The sequence below is a fragment of the Protopterus annectens genome, chromosome 6.part0 (genome assembly GCF_019279795.1).
Source record: "Protopterus annectens isolate FY-2018-M chromosome 6.part0, PAN1.0, whole genome shotgun sequence".
Classification (NCBI taxonomy): domain Eukaryota; kingdom Metazoa; phylum Chordata; order Ceratodontiformes; family Protopteridae; genus Protopterus; species Protopterus annectens.
In genome coordinates this window covers 1056252314-1056269912 of record NC_056737.1, presented here as the reverse complement: position 1 = coordinate 1056269912, position 17599 = coordinate 1056252314, and the positions used below count along the sequence as shown (strand labels likewise).

General features: G+C 41.4%; 1 protein-coding gene across 1 annotated transcript in view; it reads right to left on the bottom strand.

Moving 5' to 3' along the window:
• Positions 1-17599, bottom strand: part of DCAF4 (DDB1 and CUL4 associated factor 4) — a 693896-nt gene that overhangs the window by 75126 nt on the left and 601171 nt on the right. The window contains exon 13 of the mRNA XM_044074668.1: positions 13961-14075. Coding sequence (XP_043930603.1) covers positions 13961-14075 — 115 coding nt within the window. The remainder of the gene's footprint in view (positions 1-13960; positions 14076-17599) is intronic.

Here is a 17599-nt window from a genome sequence, read left to right as displayed (position 1 = left end):
CCTTGAAGCCTGAAGTAAGCTATCACTGGAGCCAGAACCTTTGTGAATACTCTGCAGTAGATAAGCCAAAGGGCAATGCAGAGAACTGATAATGAAAATCTCCAGTTGAAACCGCAGATACTTTCTGCAACTTAGCCTTATAGGCACATGAAGGTAAGCTTCCTTGAGATCCAAAGTTACCATCCAGTGATCCTTGCCCAGCAGAGGTAACAGTTGCTGTAACGTCAACATCTTGAACTTGGGAATGTCCAGATAAGTGTTGAGGATAGATAAATCCAAAATTGGTCTCCACGTGTTCCCCTTCTTTGGTACTAGGAACAGGCGAGAATAAAATCAAGCCCCTTTCTGATACAGGGACTGACTGAATGGCCCCTATCTGGAGTAACTGAGAAACTTGCTTGTGAGCCTCTTTTCTTTGTGGAGGAGGAACATCTGGCATGCCTTTGAAAGGGGCATTGTGTGGAAATAAAATCTGTAACCGTGATGAATGATATCCAGCACCCATCTGTCTTGAGTGATTAAATCCCAATTTTCTTTGAAAAGAGACAGTCTTCCTCCCAAAGGAGCTGCCAGACGAGAATCCACTGGCAGCTGAAAAGGCAGGTCATTGGGTCTGCTTACGAAAGGACTGACCCCTGCCCTCACCAGAAGTCTGAGCAGGTGAACTCTCTGATCTAGGCCTAAATGAACCTTGAGCCCTGCCCCTACCACGTCTAGACCTACAGCTAGACTGGGAACCATAAGCAGGATATGTCCATCCCTTAGCAGGCCAATTTCTACTAAACTTCGGAGGCTGCACCTGCAAAAAATCTTTAACAGTCTGCATAGACTTAGCTTTGTCTTCCATTTTCTTTAAGACTGCTTCCACAGGCGGTCCAAACAACACATCAGACTGTAAAGGAGCATCCAAAATCCTGGTCTTAACATGCTCAGCTAAATTCTGATCCTTCAACCAGGCATGTCTGCGAAGAACAGAACTAGTAGCAGCCACCCTCGAGGAGGCCTGAACAGCATCAAAACCACACTGCAAAGAATGCTTACCCACTTGTTCAGACACATGAACCAAATCCAGCAATTCTTTACACTCAATACCTTCCGCCAAAGCATCCACCTTAGATTTCAATTGTGAAAGGAGATAATTCTGATATTTTAGCATGTGAAACTGACAATTCAATGCCCTCATGGCTAGAGTGGAAGAAGTATACACTTTCTTACCCCACCTATCCAAAGCCCTTGCCTCTTTATCAGAAGGTACAGGATTTTTAACCACAGAAGCTTTAACACCTTTAGGCCCCTGAGAAATAGTTTCTGGGTCCGCCCTAGGACTCTTAAACAAATACTTATGAGCTTCGGGCACCCTATAATACCTATCAGGCTTAACAGGAGCAGGAGGCAAGGAGTCAGGGTTCAGGAAGCCTCATAAAAACATCCTCCACCACATTCAACACAGGAGGAATAGCTAAGGGCCTATGCTGGGGTAAAAACAAGAATTCCCTAAGCCTTTTCCTGGAATCAGAGTAATCCTGGCCTTCCCATTTAAAGTGCTCCCTCATGGAGTGAAGAGTCTCTGAAAAAGAAAAATCCTCAGGAGGAGAAGCAGTAGGAGTGGAATCATCCACATCAGAATCAGAATAAGTAGGAAACTCTTGTAAGTCTTCCACAGAAGACTCTGAAGCCTGTGAACACTGTTCAAAACTATCAAACTCCTGTTCCACCCTAGGCCTCTTATCAGGGGGGCATAGAACCTCTAATTAGAGTAATCAAATCTTCAGCCATTTTAAGCATATGTTTCTTAGGCACAGAGCCGAAATGCTAGGAGAAGCCCCACAGAAGCTGAACTTGGCCTACCTCTAAAAGAAGCTTTGGCAACAGAAGGAGAGGCCCTAACTACCTTGGGAAGAGAGGGAAGAACAGTTACCTCAGAAGCCCCTCAGCCTGGCCTACCTCCTGAGAAGGCACATCCTGTAACAATAAAGTATCCGCCTGAGACTCCGGAGACTCCTGGCAAAACCTCTGGCTCCACTGAGCCTACTAAAGAACCGGCGTCCGGGACTGCGGTTCCTCACCCTAGGCTTCACTGTTTTGTCCTTGCGCTTCTTGGATGAAGCTGGCCCGAACATCCGACGGCATATTATAATTGCAACGCTTTCAAACACTAACCTAGCACAATCTAGCCTCCTCTTAATAGTGCGCTTGTTAAATCTAGCACAAGAGCGGCAACCAACAACGTCGTGCTCGCCCTAAACAAGGTATACACAATGTATGATAATCCCTATGCGGTATCTGCTTCCCACAAGAAATACAGTTATTCACTTTTTCTGACATCGGTTAAATACTGAGGCAAGAAAAACCAAAATGTTCCCAACGGGTTACTTAGCCAACTCTGTTTGGTCTGAAACTCCGGTTTGAAAATCTCAGAACGCCAACCTGCACTCGCAAAATTGCTTCTGCATCGGACCATGCGGCAAAAGACTGAGGATATGGCGCCGGTCATGCGCATTAGTACCCTGGCGTACTGGCGTCAGTCTAATGCGCCCTGACCGCTCTGGTATTCGGGCCGACTGGGACGCGGACTATACCCAATAGTCAGGACTGCAGCAATGGAAGACGAAGAACATCTTCCTATGATCCTATGATTCAGGCCACAATGGTAAATGCAATATTGGCACTGTATGAGGTAGTTAATTGAGTAGCTACTTTTGGGGGATATGATGGTATTCCTTTACCGGAAACTCATGCTCGGGCTGTAGGGGCAAAAGTCAGGTGCTGGCTAGCCATAAAACATGGTTAGAATGGGTTTTCTTTACTTCTTAAACTTTCCTTCCCTTTGGTGGCCAGGAAACACAATGCAAGGCATGATACAGCTACTCCATGTTGAAAGCAATACTTTTCCTGATGTCCCTATGTAGGGAATTTGGCATGTGGTATTCAATCTGTAAGACAGAACTGAGGAGTGAGCTGGCATTAACCACTCATTCCTTTTTGTCTTTGGACAGTTCCTCCGGTGACCATGTTCACAATATGAGCAAGAATCCAGTCTGAACTTTAAAATGGCATGCCTTCATCATGACTTCTAGTTCAAAAAGACATAAAGGAATGATGTCTTCGGAAGTCACCAGCTTTGTCTCCTGGAGACAGGAATCATGTCATTCCAGTCCAGAAACATTTCTGAACAGCAGACTGACACTCTACCTTTTAAAGACATGTTGAGTAAACCCTAAGACCTTAGATATGCCAGGAAAAGGACATATTAATAAAGACAGAAGGAAATACTAGAATACAAAGAGCATAAGACTTATGCTTCAAGGAGCAAATATTAAACTGATTGCATCATAATAAGATCAACAATCGGAAAGAAAAATCTGGCTTCCGAGCTTGGTTATCAAATTTATTATTACCACACACAGCACATGCTCAGCATAACTTTTTTGTGGGTATCACCTCCTGCATTACTGCTTTCATGTAATTATGAGATGCAACATTGTTTCAATTGGTACTGGATTCCTGCACCTCTCAAATGAAATAACACATCCTGCGGTACTGTATTTCTGTGGCTGTCAGACCCAGAATAATATCACATGGTGTTCAACACATGCATACTTCAGACCAAGTGACACCCTCCCTTAGTAGTGAATTCATATATTTTCTACACCCAATACTTCCTCCACTGTCACCAGACCTACTACTACCTCCAATGTAACTATGTTGGTATATTTTTTTCTTTTGGAGACCCCCTCACCGCATGACCATCTTGGCAGCATTACTAAACTGTCTCTCCCACATGGGGGTGACAAGCCACCAGTTCATTTGTTCCCCTCAGTGGTTACAATCCAGTCCTGATAGTGGTACTATCATACATGTGGACAGTTTTTTTAAGGATGTGCCCATGTTTCCTCTGTCATGGCTGTGACATCCGTCCAGAAGGGATTTGAGTCATAAAAAGTACTTATGCTTTCATGCATGCAGCCTCCAGGTCATGGGACAACATGCTACAGTGCAAGTGGAGCCATGCTAAACCTCTGTTTAGACCAATCACAGCTCATACCCCTGAAAGGGTGTGCCAGTATCTGTCATTCACCACACCTCCATTAATCAACCCCTCCAGTATCCAGACCCCTAGATGAACCTGGTCTGAATGGGGTAAAGATCAAGTCTTGAATAATGAACCACACAGCAAAGTACTGCATTCACATACCTTTTAAAGGCTATATCACTTCCCCAACATTGTTTTCACATGTTTTTCAAACCCAGTACCACTTCACAAGAGACTGAAATAACTTTTCATTCCCCTCAGATCCAGTACTCTCATTCTCTCTCTCTCTAAGCATCTCATTCATATGTGTCTTTCAGACCCAGTATTACTACTTGGCAGTGGAGTCATACATGTCTTGGACCCAGAAGTACCTCCTTCTGCAAGGTATACATGTGCCCTCCAGATTCAGAGCCACTTACCATTGCAATAAATTCATGTGTGTCAGAGTCAAACACCACTTCCCATGTCACTACACTCATGTACATCTCCCATGGCAGTGTAGTTAGGTCCCTCTCCGATTCATTATCATGGTGAGAAGTGTGGAATGCAAGTTTGTCCCATGGTAGTACAGTCATGTGTCTGTCAGACCTAGTACAACATCCGACAACAAAAAGTTCTTGTGTTGCTTGACTAGTGTCATCTACTTTGATACTGAATGTATGTGTTTTTCAAATGCATCATTACGTTCCACGGTGATATATGGGTACCTGATCCTCATGGTCCTTACAACCCTACAAACTCTGTATATATCTCTAGAGAGAATGAGCAGCTCCGATACGAAGAGTTACCTTAGACCACCCAGGGATCTACAACTTGGTGATGATTAGGAATTAGCACGGCAGATATGGGAGCCTTACAATGAAATGAGAACAGATTTAATCAGTGTGTATTACCATTGCTATAAGTTTATTAAGTTGCAGCCCACACAAACTGAAAAAAAAGGCCTTGTCAACAGACAACCTTTTTCTCCTTCAACCTGTAACAGTTAAACAAAAGGAGAAACACATAGAACTATGTAAGTATGCAAGAGTGTACACAAATATATATTTTTTAATTACAGGCTAATTTTCACACAGTATGCAAAGACCACAGATACTTAAAAAAATAACTGCTGCAATGTTAGCAGGCAACATTGCATAGAAATAAAGTGTTAGGATGTATGGGTTTCAGCCTTTAATAGCAGAAAAACAACAGGATGACACACTGTTTTATGGGACCTAAGATCATATACATAATCTAATGCACAACATTTGTGCCCTACTTATAAAGGCAACACACACCTGGAATGAGTAGAAAAGCAGCAGGAATAATTTGTGGGTAGCAGAGGTAATTGTAAAAAGAAAAAGAACTGGTTTTAATTAGCATTTGTTCAGGATATTTGTCTTATTATTTTTTTTTTTTTGCAATTGCTGTGAAAGGTTTTAAATAACAGGCAGACAATAAGGATGACCAGTCACATACTGGGAGCCTTAGACCGCAGTAGAGGTAAATGATGAGGATGACCAGTCACATACTGGGAGCCTTAGACTGTAGTACAGGTAAATGATAAGGGTCATAGGTTCATAGGTTAGTACTAGACTAACTGCCTCTGTGGGCCATTTTACGCCTAGCCAATTATCCCATGTGAGAATCAAACCCTGCAGTTTGTGTTTGCAATGTAAACATTTTAACCATTATGACAACACACTTACACTGTAGTACAGGCAAATGATTAGGATGACAAATGACAAACTGGGAGCCCTACACTGTAGCTGTGCTACATCAGTGGCATGTGCCACAGTTTAAAAAAAAGCTCTGTTCTGACAATCTCATTCATGCATTTTCACTCTATCTCACTCCAAACACTGAGTTATAAGCAAGCTGAGACAGCTGTGATATGAACAAGTCTTAACATATGGAACCTTAGAACAAAAATTACAAGTTGCAGATCTGAAAGGTTCAGCACAAATTTGATGTCTAGTAATTTCAGAAAATAGGATCAAGTCTAGTAAAAATCACTCAGACACTACTCTGTACCTAACCAGGCATATCCAACAATTGGAATGTCCACAGAGGTTCCTCACTAAAAGAATACAGGACGTAAGTAATATGTCCTATGCAGACCACCTCAAGGCCCTATCCCTGTATTCTGTCTCTTACAGGCTTTTGAGGACAGATCTATGCCTAGCATACAGGGCATTGTCTGACCCCACTGTGATGGACCTCCTGCATATCCACAAAACAAACAGCACCAGAATTACCAGTTCTAAATACTTAAACCTTTCCTGTGATATAAATAGGACCTGCTGGAGAGATAGGTATGTATCTCAGAGACTACCCCATCTATGGAATAGGCTCTCCATCCATATGAGTGCAACTTAGACAATTGGATGGGAAACAGGAAATTCATCCTTGGCTTGGCACCTATGTCTCTAATGGACACAGGTAACCTGTAAATGGTTCATCTCCCAGGCCCATGCTTACACTTATCAATGGTATCAGAACTTGCCAGAGATTTAGGATGCATGGCTAGGCTTAAAAGGGCCCTTGTGGTCTTTAGCCTAGTAAACACCTATGAACCTATGACTGCCTTTGTTGCAAGTGCAACACAAATGTCATACTCAAAGAAACTGAAAATGAATGCTGCTTTATCAAATGTCATTTATTTTACTGTACTACACTTTCCAGTTAGCAAGGCTAAGAAACTCTCCTCCTGAGATCTTTCAGGTACAGTGATGAACCTCACAAGGGAGTGTATTTATGATGCTGCTTAAAATGAACTGGTTATACAGTGCACACTGCCGAACAGCTACCTGATATGATCCAGTCTTGAGATCATTTTTTCTAAGAAACTAGATTTTTATTTGTTTGCTTGTTAACTGGGTAGATGGATTTGTTTTTAGAACCTTTTCATCCACAATTTGGGCCTGAAGTCTGGAATACTATAAAAAGGAATAAATGACCTTGCAATCATATGAAACCTATAATACTACCACAAGAACATCCTTGCTAATAAGATTAATTTTCTAGACTAGTTACATCATTAGCTACTTCTCTGACTTGTTTGCACTGAATTACATTTTCTCCTGATAACTCAAAATGGTAGGTATCGTGTAAGACAATGCATGTCCACTCTGCTCTGTACTCCATTTGATGAAATAAGTCAGCAAGAATTCCCCAGCAGGATTCACAACTGCAAATTTCATCTCAGAAGCCTTCTACACTAATCTGCAGGACGCTGGTGAATCAAGAAGGTCTGTTTACACAAGCAGTAATGCCCAACTGGGTGTGTGTTATTGGAGAAATAATGAATGCCCAAGAGTGCTGTGAGGCCTGACACCCTGGAAGGCCGTTATTTTACCAACAACACACCCTGAAGGGCATTACTGTGCTTAGAGAATGAGTCGTCTGTTAATTTATTTTTGATTTTATTTTTTATTACTATGTATCGCTATAAATCATCATCCCTTTCCACTTTGAATTATAGCTTTCTGCTTGTGTTATATACAAACGCCTTACTTCTGTAGCTCCGGAATATCCCTTCAAATCAGGTAATCCTAAACCACCGTGTTCTACTGAAATATCAGCTTACCCCACTTGTCCCTTACCCTGTTCCTTCTCAGATAAAATATTTCAACTCTTTATTAATTATTGTCCACAACTTCACCAACTGATAAAAGTATGCCCCATTTGCATATAAAACTAAAGGTAATAAAACATTTCACTGATTGTATCTTGCAATCCATATCCATAAACAACAGCTTTCAGTTTTTGTATTATCTTTTTACTCTCTTCCCACATACCCTCAGCTGGCATAACAGAATCCTTTTTAATTCATACTCCCAAATAGTTAATTTTATTGTGCCCCCATAAAGACGGTTATTGCTGAACCAATTTGTGTTTGGGTACATAGTTTACAGCTATAGCCTTTGTTTAGTCTTCATTAATTTTATATCCTGAAGAGACCTGAAACTATCTCAGAATGTTCCACAACACTAAGATGTCATTTTCTGGATTTATCAGGTAGAAAATAATACCCTATACAAATAAAGTCAACTTTTCTTGATTACAATACCAGTTATATCTTTGAATATATTTTATTTTACAATGGCTCTAAATATAAAGCAACTAACAAAAGGGAAAGAAGACGCCCCTGCCTGGTTTCTCTGTGGAGACAGACCTCATCAGACAGGAACCTTTACACTTCAATCCTTGCTTTCAATCCTGCATATACCTTCCTAATTAACCTTATTACTGTATCAGGGAATGAAAGTGCTTTCGTTGCCCTACTCATAAAATTACAGCTTACTCTGCTGAGTACATCTTTTGCATCAAGACCCACCAACAACGTTATTTTCATAGATTCTGCTTCCCTCTGGATTATCATTATTCAGCTAATGTTGTCAAATGTTTGCCTCAAACAAACCCACATTGATCCATAACTCTATCACCTCTGGCAAAACGTTTGTCTTTCTTTTAGCTATTATGATCATAAACACTTTATAATCATGGTTTAAAATTGAAATGGGCCTGTATGAATTTTTATTTATTTTTATTTAACATTTGTTGACCGGGAATGTCCGACTAGGTTCCACAGAGCCTGTTTTCAGCGGAGGCCAGGGGAGAAATGCTCCAGATGAAGCTGGGTCTGACAGGTCTTTAGGTATTACAGTAAACAGCTTGCTTCCTAAGATGTTGCTGCTTCCCCTCCTTTTAAAATACTGTCACGGCCGGCCTTAGGCATAGGCGAACTAGGCGACCGCCTAGGGCACATTACAACCGGCCTTGTAAAGGGCGGAATTTTATGAATTTATTTATTTATTTTAACAAATGCACTTTTGGTATTTTGCGATCTTCTTGGCGCCCTTCACTCAGAGACGGGGCGCCAAGAAGATCGCAAAATAACAAAACCATAGGGCGAAGGGAAGGGGGAAGTGCCCTCCCACTTTTATAGCATCAGGTTGGCTTCAAAGAAGGTTGGGTGGAGCTTGATGATGTTCGAGTTACTGTAAGTTGCAAAACAAGTGAAAAATTCCATGTGGTGTTCTCGCTGCTTCCACGTTCAGACCTCACAGAGAACTGTTTTTCCCCCTGTTCCCGAGTTCATATGTAAAGGTATGCTTGTGTACTAAAGTTGCACATAGGTGAAATATTAAAGCAAAATGCAACAGCGTACATAAGATGTGATTTTTGCATTTGCTTGCGCCCAGTTAAAGAGGTACGTCAGTTATTTTAGTTTTCAGAAATCTTTTCTTACTATGCAACAGGCTTCTGTGATGCGATGCAGGTGAGGAAACATCCTGCTGTCTCTTGAATGGATTTGGTGTGTAAATGTTGCAGACTGTTGTAGTGCCACAGTGCTGTATTATCTCATTTTGGGAATCACAAAAGTGGTAGTTACAGTAGCATCCTAGCCACTGCCAGTCCCATGGCGTATGTTAGTGTTTTGCTTCAGTAGTTGTTGAGTTTACTACTCACTGATGCGCTCTGGGAGTGACGCCTACCGTGTACCCCTCACATCCATCTAGCAATGTAGTGTATCCTTATGGGGTTATTATTTACCTGTTATGCTTGCAGTATAATTCATGATGTATTTTTTCATTTAGGAATGTTACTGAAATTTGATATGTAAGTCCCCATCCCTGGATTTTTAACTAAAAAATGACTTTACTTTTTGAACTAGAAAACAAGGTTGAGGGTACCTCCTTACATGCAAGACGTCTTAGCAGCTTTCCAGTTTTGCTATGTGCTGCAGACTTGTATATTAGTAACCTGTGCTGCAGTCCAACTTTCTTTTTCAACAAAACTCTAATTAAATTTGTAGAAAAATACAACCGCTTACACTGGTGTTGTATGTAGAGGGAGTTGGAACCCCCCACCAACCGCTCCCATCTATTTTTAGTAAAATGACAACATTAGTTTTTTTTTGGTATTGTGGGTTAAAGGAGATGGCAGACTCTTCACATATGACATATATTTACAAAGTTCCGTGCCTGTTGTGTACTGATGACTTCTACAACATATATATATATATATATATATATATATATATATATATATATATATATATATATGTGTGTGTGTGTGTGTGTGTGTATGATCATTCTCAAAAATGTATGCAACACAGGAGCATGCATTATGTAAGCAATAATACCTAACAAGGTATGTGTAACTGGGGAACTAACACATGCCCTGAGGTGTTGAGACAGTTTCCCCATCTTCATTTGTCATACTTGCTGTACATAATTGTTGGCGGAGGAATTATTTTACATCCAGCATAAGTTGTATTAATATTTAATGGTTAACACACACACATGACTTAAACACATTCAGAAGCACAGACACACCCGTGTCCAGCATTTACAGCCACTTCATTTTAATACACCTCAGATGTGCTACTGTGGGCAAACAAATATTGCAGTGTTAATAGCACAACAGGTAGTGTACTTGCTTTTGATGCAGAAGGTTGTGGGTTCTACTCCCACAGTAGATAAATGCATTGCTGATACTGTACTGTGTTGTAAAGTGGGTGGATGCTGCAGTCCTTTTAATAGGCCCTAGGGCCAATAGCTTAGTACCTACCTATGAACCTATAATTTTCTTGGGTGGCAAAAGCCAGGGTACCGTTTGGCTAGGCTTACATAGGCCCTAGGGCCAATAGCCTAGTACCTACCTATGAACCTATAAGTTAAAAAAAAAAAAAAAAAAAATATATATATATATATATATATATATATATATATATATATATATTCTGCCGCCCATCATGCTCATGCGTCAGTGAAGAGAGGTGTTAAGGTCATCATACGTGCGCGTGTGTAGATTAGACTTTGGTTCTCACTGTAGTAACATAACATCATGGCATGGTTGTTAAGGTTTCTGCTACACATCTCCAAGGTCTGTGGTTAGTTTCTGATCTCTATTCCCTTCTCTGTGCAGATTTCCATGTAGATAGAGAAGAATTTTGGACTGTTGTCAGCTTTATCTAAGGGAGGGTTGTGTGTGTGTGTGTGTGTGTGTGTGTGTGTGTGTGTGTGTGTGTGTGTGTGTGTGTGTGTCTGGGCAGTAATATTGGTGGACTGTAATGACAGAAGTCTTGAGTGGCCTTTTATTTTTGACATTTTTTGAAATGGGTAGTTATTGGTTCATACATTTTGTTTCATTGCTTATTAAACGAATGTTTGAAACTACAAATTTAAAACATACTCTAACAAGCGGTACTGTATTATACAAGGAATATAATTAATACAATCAGGAAAGTGAATCCAAGAATAAGTATGTGTATGAATGGCCCTAAAAATGTGTGCAAGGAGTCTGTTTTGAAAACAGCCCAAAGGTAAACTCAGTTCTCCACTAGCCAGATGCATTTCTATGAATGTGGATTTTCATGCCATTTCAATGAATGTGAGTTTCAAGGGCAGAGAAGTTTACTGCTCATGCTAAGTCTCTCTTCATTGTGAGACTGTATTGTTATTTAGCAAATGGCTGTCTGTGTTTGTGCTATTTTATTTCAATATATGTAATCACTGTAGAAGCGAATAATATGCATGGTAACTGGTGAGAAATAACCAAATAATGGAACATTGGAGTGGCTGAGGAGGGGGTTGCTGCTGAAGTGGCTGCTCTGGGGGGGGGGTAGTCTGTTACCCTGCTAGGGCCCTATTTGACAATGATCTGGCTCTGGTATTTAAAGTAGAAGATACGTATGCAAAGGTAGCTGCAGTTTAACTACATTACAAGGTATCTTTTTTTCCCTATGCATTTAAATAATTTAAGGAAATGACTGGGGTGGCTTTCTTGGGGAATGACTCTGTGGGTGTGGCTCAAATAGGAGTGTTTCATGAGAGTGGTGTGGGTGTGGCTTAAGGGGCGCCAAAACACTACTTCACCTAGGGCGCCATTTCAGCTAAGGCCGGCCCTGAATACTGTTAAACAAAACCTTCCACACCTTTATCACTTTCTTCCCCCCTAAATTCCAGACCTCCACAAGAATACCATCTGTTCCTGGATACTTTCTGGCATATTGATTAAACATCACTGTTTTTATCTCATCTTCTCCTATCTTAACTGCTAGTTGTTGAGCCACATCTACCTCTAATCTTGGCATAACTAAGTCTTTCATAAATATTTCCATTGATGTTCTTTCTTGATTTCCACATTTCTCTGCTTTATACAAATTTTTATAAAATTTCCGAAATATGTCTAATACCTCTACAGGATCTCTGTTTTTTCTTTCCTTCTTTTAGGCTCCCTAAGTTTGGCAACAACCCTTTCTGCTTTCTGTTGCGTAAGTTGGAGTGTGTATTCCTTTAATCTCATCTCCAGTCCACCCCAACAAGGTGCAAAGCTTTGTGTAGTTTCATATTACATCACACCCCCAAATCAGCTGTCGACTTTGCCCCTCTACAGGTTTCACTCCTCCCTGTCTACAACCACTATTCCAGTGCTGGTGATGACGTCTCACAAAAAATGTGCTAACCAGAACCAGTTCTACAATTGTGACACCCGAGTGGATAGTTCCCTTCCTTATCCGTCAGTTCTACGTTCCGTATTACGCAATAAGCAGACAGGCTGGGATGGCCATGGTAATACATTAAAAGAATGGCCTCATTCACAAACATAAAACTAAAGCAGTGTTTGTACGACAGGTTATTTTTTTTTTTTATCAGATCTGACATGCAAAGTACCTACTTTGCAATATACTCTAATCTCAACCTCTAGCATTGCTTTAACAATGGGAAACTGTGGATGACAGAAGTTTGATGTTACTTAGCAGAAGTACTACGAAGGTTCATTATGACCCTCATCTTTACATTACAAAAAAAAAAAAAAGATTTGGTGCACTATATTAAATGGCTTCTTCTGGCGACCTTCTTGATGGAAGCACATTTAAGAATTTAAGATCTGGGTAGTAGTTGCAATGCACAGAGGGATACAGCCCTGGCTGTGGTCCAGATGACCTGGGTTTGATTAGTAGCCAGGTGAAGGAAATGCTAGCCAGTGAAGCATGGCAGTGGATTTCTGACACTGGCTCATCTGTCTCAGTAAAGAGGTCAGTTCAGGAATAACATTTATATTACGTGTATGCTTTATTCATTCAAGAAGGTATAGTGTGAGACTGTCAAGGAATGCAATGTGCTTCAGAACAGTACAGTGAGATTATGGGAGTCTCAATGACATCTCGTGACATGTTAGGTAGGTCTCTAAGTTCTCCTGCCTGCTTCTTTGGGTCAATGGACTTAAATGCTGGCACTTCTGACAGTGCTGGACAACAACATGCGCCTATCCCAGTCCGTAAAGACAATGCTGATGTGGGTCTTGGCCTCAGATCTGGTGACCACTTGAACACTCTGACAGCTTGTTCTTCCCATGTACTGAACATGGAACTTTTCCAGGATGACTATTACATCTGAGAACCAAACTGAGTTAGCAGAAAAGAAATGGGAGGTGGACAATCTCAGAATGCATCTCTAGCTCAATGTGTGACATCACCGCATATACCAGAAGAAAAAAAGAAACTGAATAGCTGAATTGAGATGACAGAAGATGAATTAAACAATAACCTACTGCAGAGGACTTCTCATATCACACCAGTTCATATGATTATATAAGATCCTCGCACTGACATTTCGCTTAGGTTAAACACAGCAAATAAGACAAGCATGTATTCCAAATGACAGCACTTCCTTGTGATATCCTGGGTTATTCAAGTTCAGATTGCCTCCTTAGGTGCCAAGTATGCCAAAAGCTTAAGTCCCTTGACTTTGAGCAAGCAGTATATTCTTTATGATATGGTAGATAAAGCCTTTATTTAGCATGCATAAGTTTGTCTCTCTCTACATCACTTGTCTTATTCTTACACATAAAACAAAAAATTGCAAAGGAGTACATTCTTTCAGAATAGATTACAAGTAAGGGGAGATGCATACTGTAAATTCCATCTCTTACCTGCTGTGATCAGTCCTTCATCTTCATTGACATGTACAGGAAGATAGGCATATTCATTGTTATGACCTTCATACTGCTTCACTTTCCGTGACATCCTTAGGTCCCAAAGCTGAATCTGAAATGTTAAGTATCAATAAATAGTGTGCAGAATTCCATGGGAAGGACATCATAGCGTAATGATCACAAAACCAAGGGTTGCTTCACAGTGCTAAGTAAGATAGTAATTAAAAGTAATTCTGTCAAAGTTGAGACTTTACAAAAAATTCTAAAAGGTACAGCTTCCTTGGGACTCGACAATATCCCTGGCTGTGTTCTACATGAATGACAAAGTGAACTGGCACCACATCTGTGTGCCTTGTTCACTCACAGCTTCACCTCAGGCTATGTCCCTTCCAAATGGTGGACTGTTACAGTCATCCCTCTCCATAAAGGAGGAGCGACTACAGACCCTGGAAATTATTGCCCCATTAACCTGACAAGTCTGATATGTAAGGATATGTAAGGCTATGGAATGCATCATCATGGATCTAATTAACAAGGATATAAGGAATCTCCAAATTCTAGATCCCACGCTCAACCTAGTTGTCTTCTTTGAGTCAGTCACCAGAGCTGTGGATGAGGGTAAGGCAGTTCATACAGCCTACCTCGATATGGCCAAGGCCTTTGATACCATTCCTCACTCAGGAATTATTGATAAACTCACCAAATGAGGGTAGCAACCCCTATATCATTAGGTGGGTTGCAAATTGGCTCACAGATAGAATGCATAGTGTGAAAGTAGTGAACTCCAAGTCAGACTGCCGACCATTCACGACTGGAGTCCCACAGGGATTGGTCCTGGGTCCTCTCCTGTTTGGCATCTATTTCTCAGAAGTCCAGGCCAACACGGAGGGACTCTGGCTGACGAAGTTCACAAACGACTGCAAGCTGGGAGCCATTATTAACTCAGTACACACAGCACAAAGTACAACGTGCACCAAAACTATTAAAAAAAAAAATCAAGTCAGGAACCAAGCGAATAGCTGCACCTTTTTTTATTGCACACTTCTTCTGGTACCTCGGCTAAAAAGTCTTCAAGGAATAAAATCTTACACTACTGCAGCCTTTTTAAATCCCATCAATTTTATATGCAAATGCATCTAATTCACCAAACATTTAATTAATAAAAATCACCACCCAAGCTTAAAGAAATAGTTCCTTTAGGAAAAGTGAAGACTAACACATTGTAAAAAAAAACAAGTTTGTCCTAAACCACAGACCTCTCCAGTTTGGCATCTACTTCTCAGATGTCCAGGCCAACATGGAGGGATTCTGGCTGATCAAGCTCACAGACGACTGCAAGCTGGGAGCCATCCCCAAGTGATGCAGACATCCTACAGAAAGGCCTCACTGAGACCAATGACTGGTGTTGAAACCATGGCCTTAAGCTTAATGCCAAAAAAAATGCGTCGTCATCCCATTTAGGAAAAACTCAGTTCCCACTAATTACCACATCGATGGGAGCCCACTGAACACTGAAGGAATTATAAGAAATCTGGGGACACAGGTTGACAGCAACTTCTCCTTCGACCACCACACTGCCACTGTGGTCAGAAAGTCCTTTTATGTGGCACATCTCATTACCAAGGGTTTTGCATCAAGGAAGAAAGAGATAATCATTTCTCTCTACTCTTCCCTCATTAGGCCAATCATTGAGTATAATGCCCCATTTGGCATGTACCTCACTAGACACCTGCAACACCTGGAGAAGCCACAAAAGTACCTCATGAAGAGGATCCTAGGCCTTAAACACATGCCCTACACGGACAGACTCAAAAAACTCCAACTATTCACTTTCTCATATTGTCTACTAAGAGGCGATCTCTGCTTGACTTAAGCCATGTCTGTCCCAGCTCTGTTAGAAATGCTACATCTAAAGAAATCCCAATCTCTCCGCACCACACGCTCCAGAGACCTCAACCTCATTACCACAATCAACAGAACATGCTGGAGGGACAGGTTCATAACTAAGAGACTGCCCATGCTCTGGAACAGACTTCCCATACATGTCAAGCAGAGCACCTCACTGGCCCTCTTCAACAGAAATATTCACGAGTGGATGGGAAGTAGAAAGTTCACCCTAGGGATCACTCCAGTGGCTCTACTTGATAGAGGCACTGGGAACTGATGTCGGGCAGCACAATGCCAGGGCACTTCTATGGGCTAGGTTTGTAAAGGCTCCAGGGGCCATTAGCCTAGTACACACCTTCTATGAACATACCTGTCTCTCCAGCAGGTCCTCTTTATATCACAGGCAAGGTTTACGTCTTTAGAATGGGTAATTCTGGTGCTGTTTGTTTTGCAGAAATGCAGAAGGTCCATCTCCGCCAAACATACAGGCACAGAAATTCCAGGATTTTGTAAATAGATCTCCACTCAACAGCCTGTAGGAGACAGAATACAGGGATAGGGCCTTGAGGTGGTCTGCATGGGACATGTTACTTCAGCTCTGTATTATTTTAGTGACGAACCTCTGTGGACATTCCAATTGTTGTATATGCCTGGCTAGGTACATACCAAAGGGGGCACTGTACTCAATGACAGGTCTGATGAATGCTGAATATAATGGAACAATGACCTGTTTGGACCCAGATGCCATACCTTTGTCTATAAGTTGCACAATATAGAATGATATCCTCACTACTGTAGACACATGATGGCCAAAGGCTAGATTATTGTCTGTGTGTGTCCCTAAGTCCCTGACTACTGGGTCAACTCTTAGGGTGTGTGTTGTCAAATATGATGCTTACCAGGGGTGGATGACTTATCGAAGGATAAAATTATGCATTTCCTGCCATTTAGTTTTAGTCCATGGCTCTGACATCAGTTATATGTCTGTGTCAGAGCTTCCTGGAGAACATTTGTGTCAGTGGGGGATTTTATAACTGCTCATAATTTGCAATCACTTGCAAATGTAGTCAGCCATAGGCCACTGACATTAGCCTTGACTTCAGATAAGTAAACGCCAAAAAGAAGTGGTCCCAGGACAGATCTCTGAGGGACTCCGCTTGTGACTGGCTCTGTAGAGGTGGACTCCCAATTCTAATTTCCTGGGTCCTGTCTGTGAGCCAACTAGCTATCCACCGGGTGTCATAAGGGTTTATATCAAACCTCTTGAGTTTGTCAACAATGCCAGAATGGGGTATTGTGCCAAATGCCTTGGCCAGGTCAAGATAGGTAGTGTGAACTGTTCTCCCCTTATCCATTGCCTTGGTAAATTTCTCAAAGAAGTCCACTAGACTGAGTAGGCATGACCAGCTCTTGACAAAACCAAACTGTGTTGGTTCCAGTGTCTGGAGGTTTCCTATGTCATTACTGATCATTTCCATGATAATTATTTCTATGGCTTTGCATATGAGACTTGGGAGACTTATGGGTCTGTATTTTCTAAGGACTGTAGATGGCCCACCTTTGTACAAGAGGGATGACTGTTGCCGTTCTCCACTCATGAGGCACAAAGTCTGTTTGGAGGCTGCAGTTAAATAGCAATTCCAGAGGGCCTTATATGTAATGCTTCATGGTTATGGGTTTCCTGGGTCATAGAGGGGGACTTGTAGCTTGCAAGGAAGTGGTATGGAATTTTGCCTATGGTGATTTGTG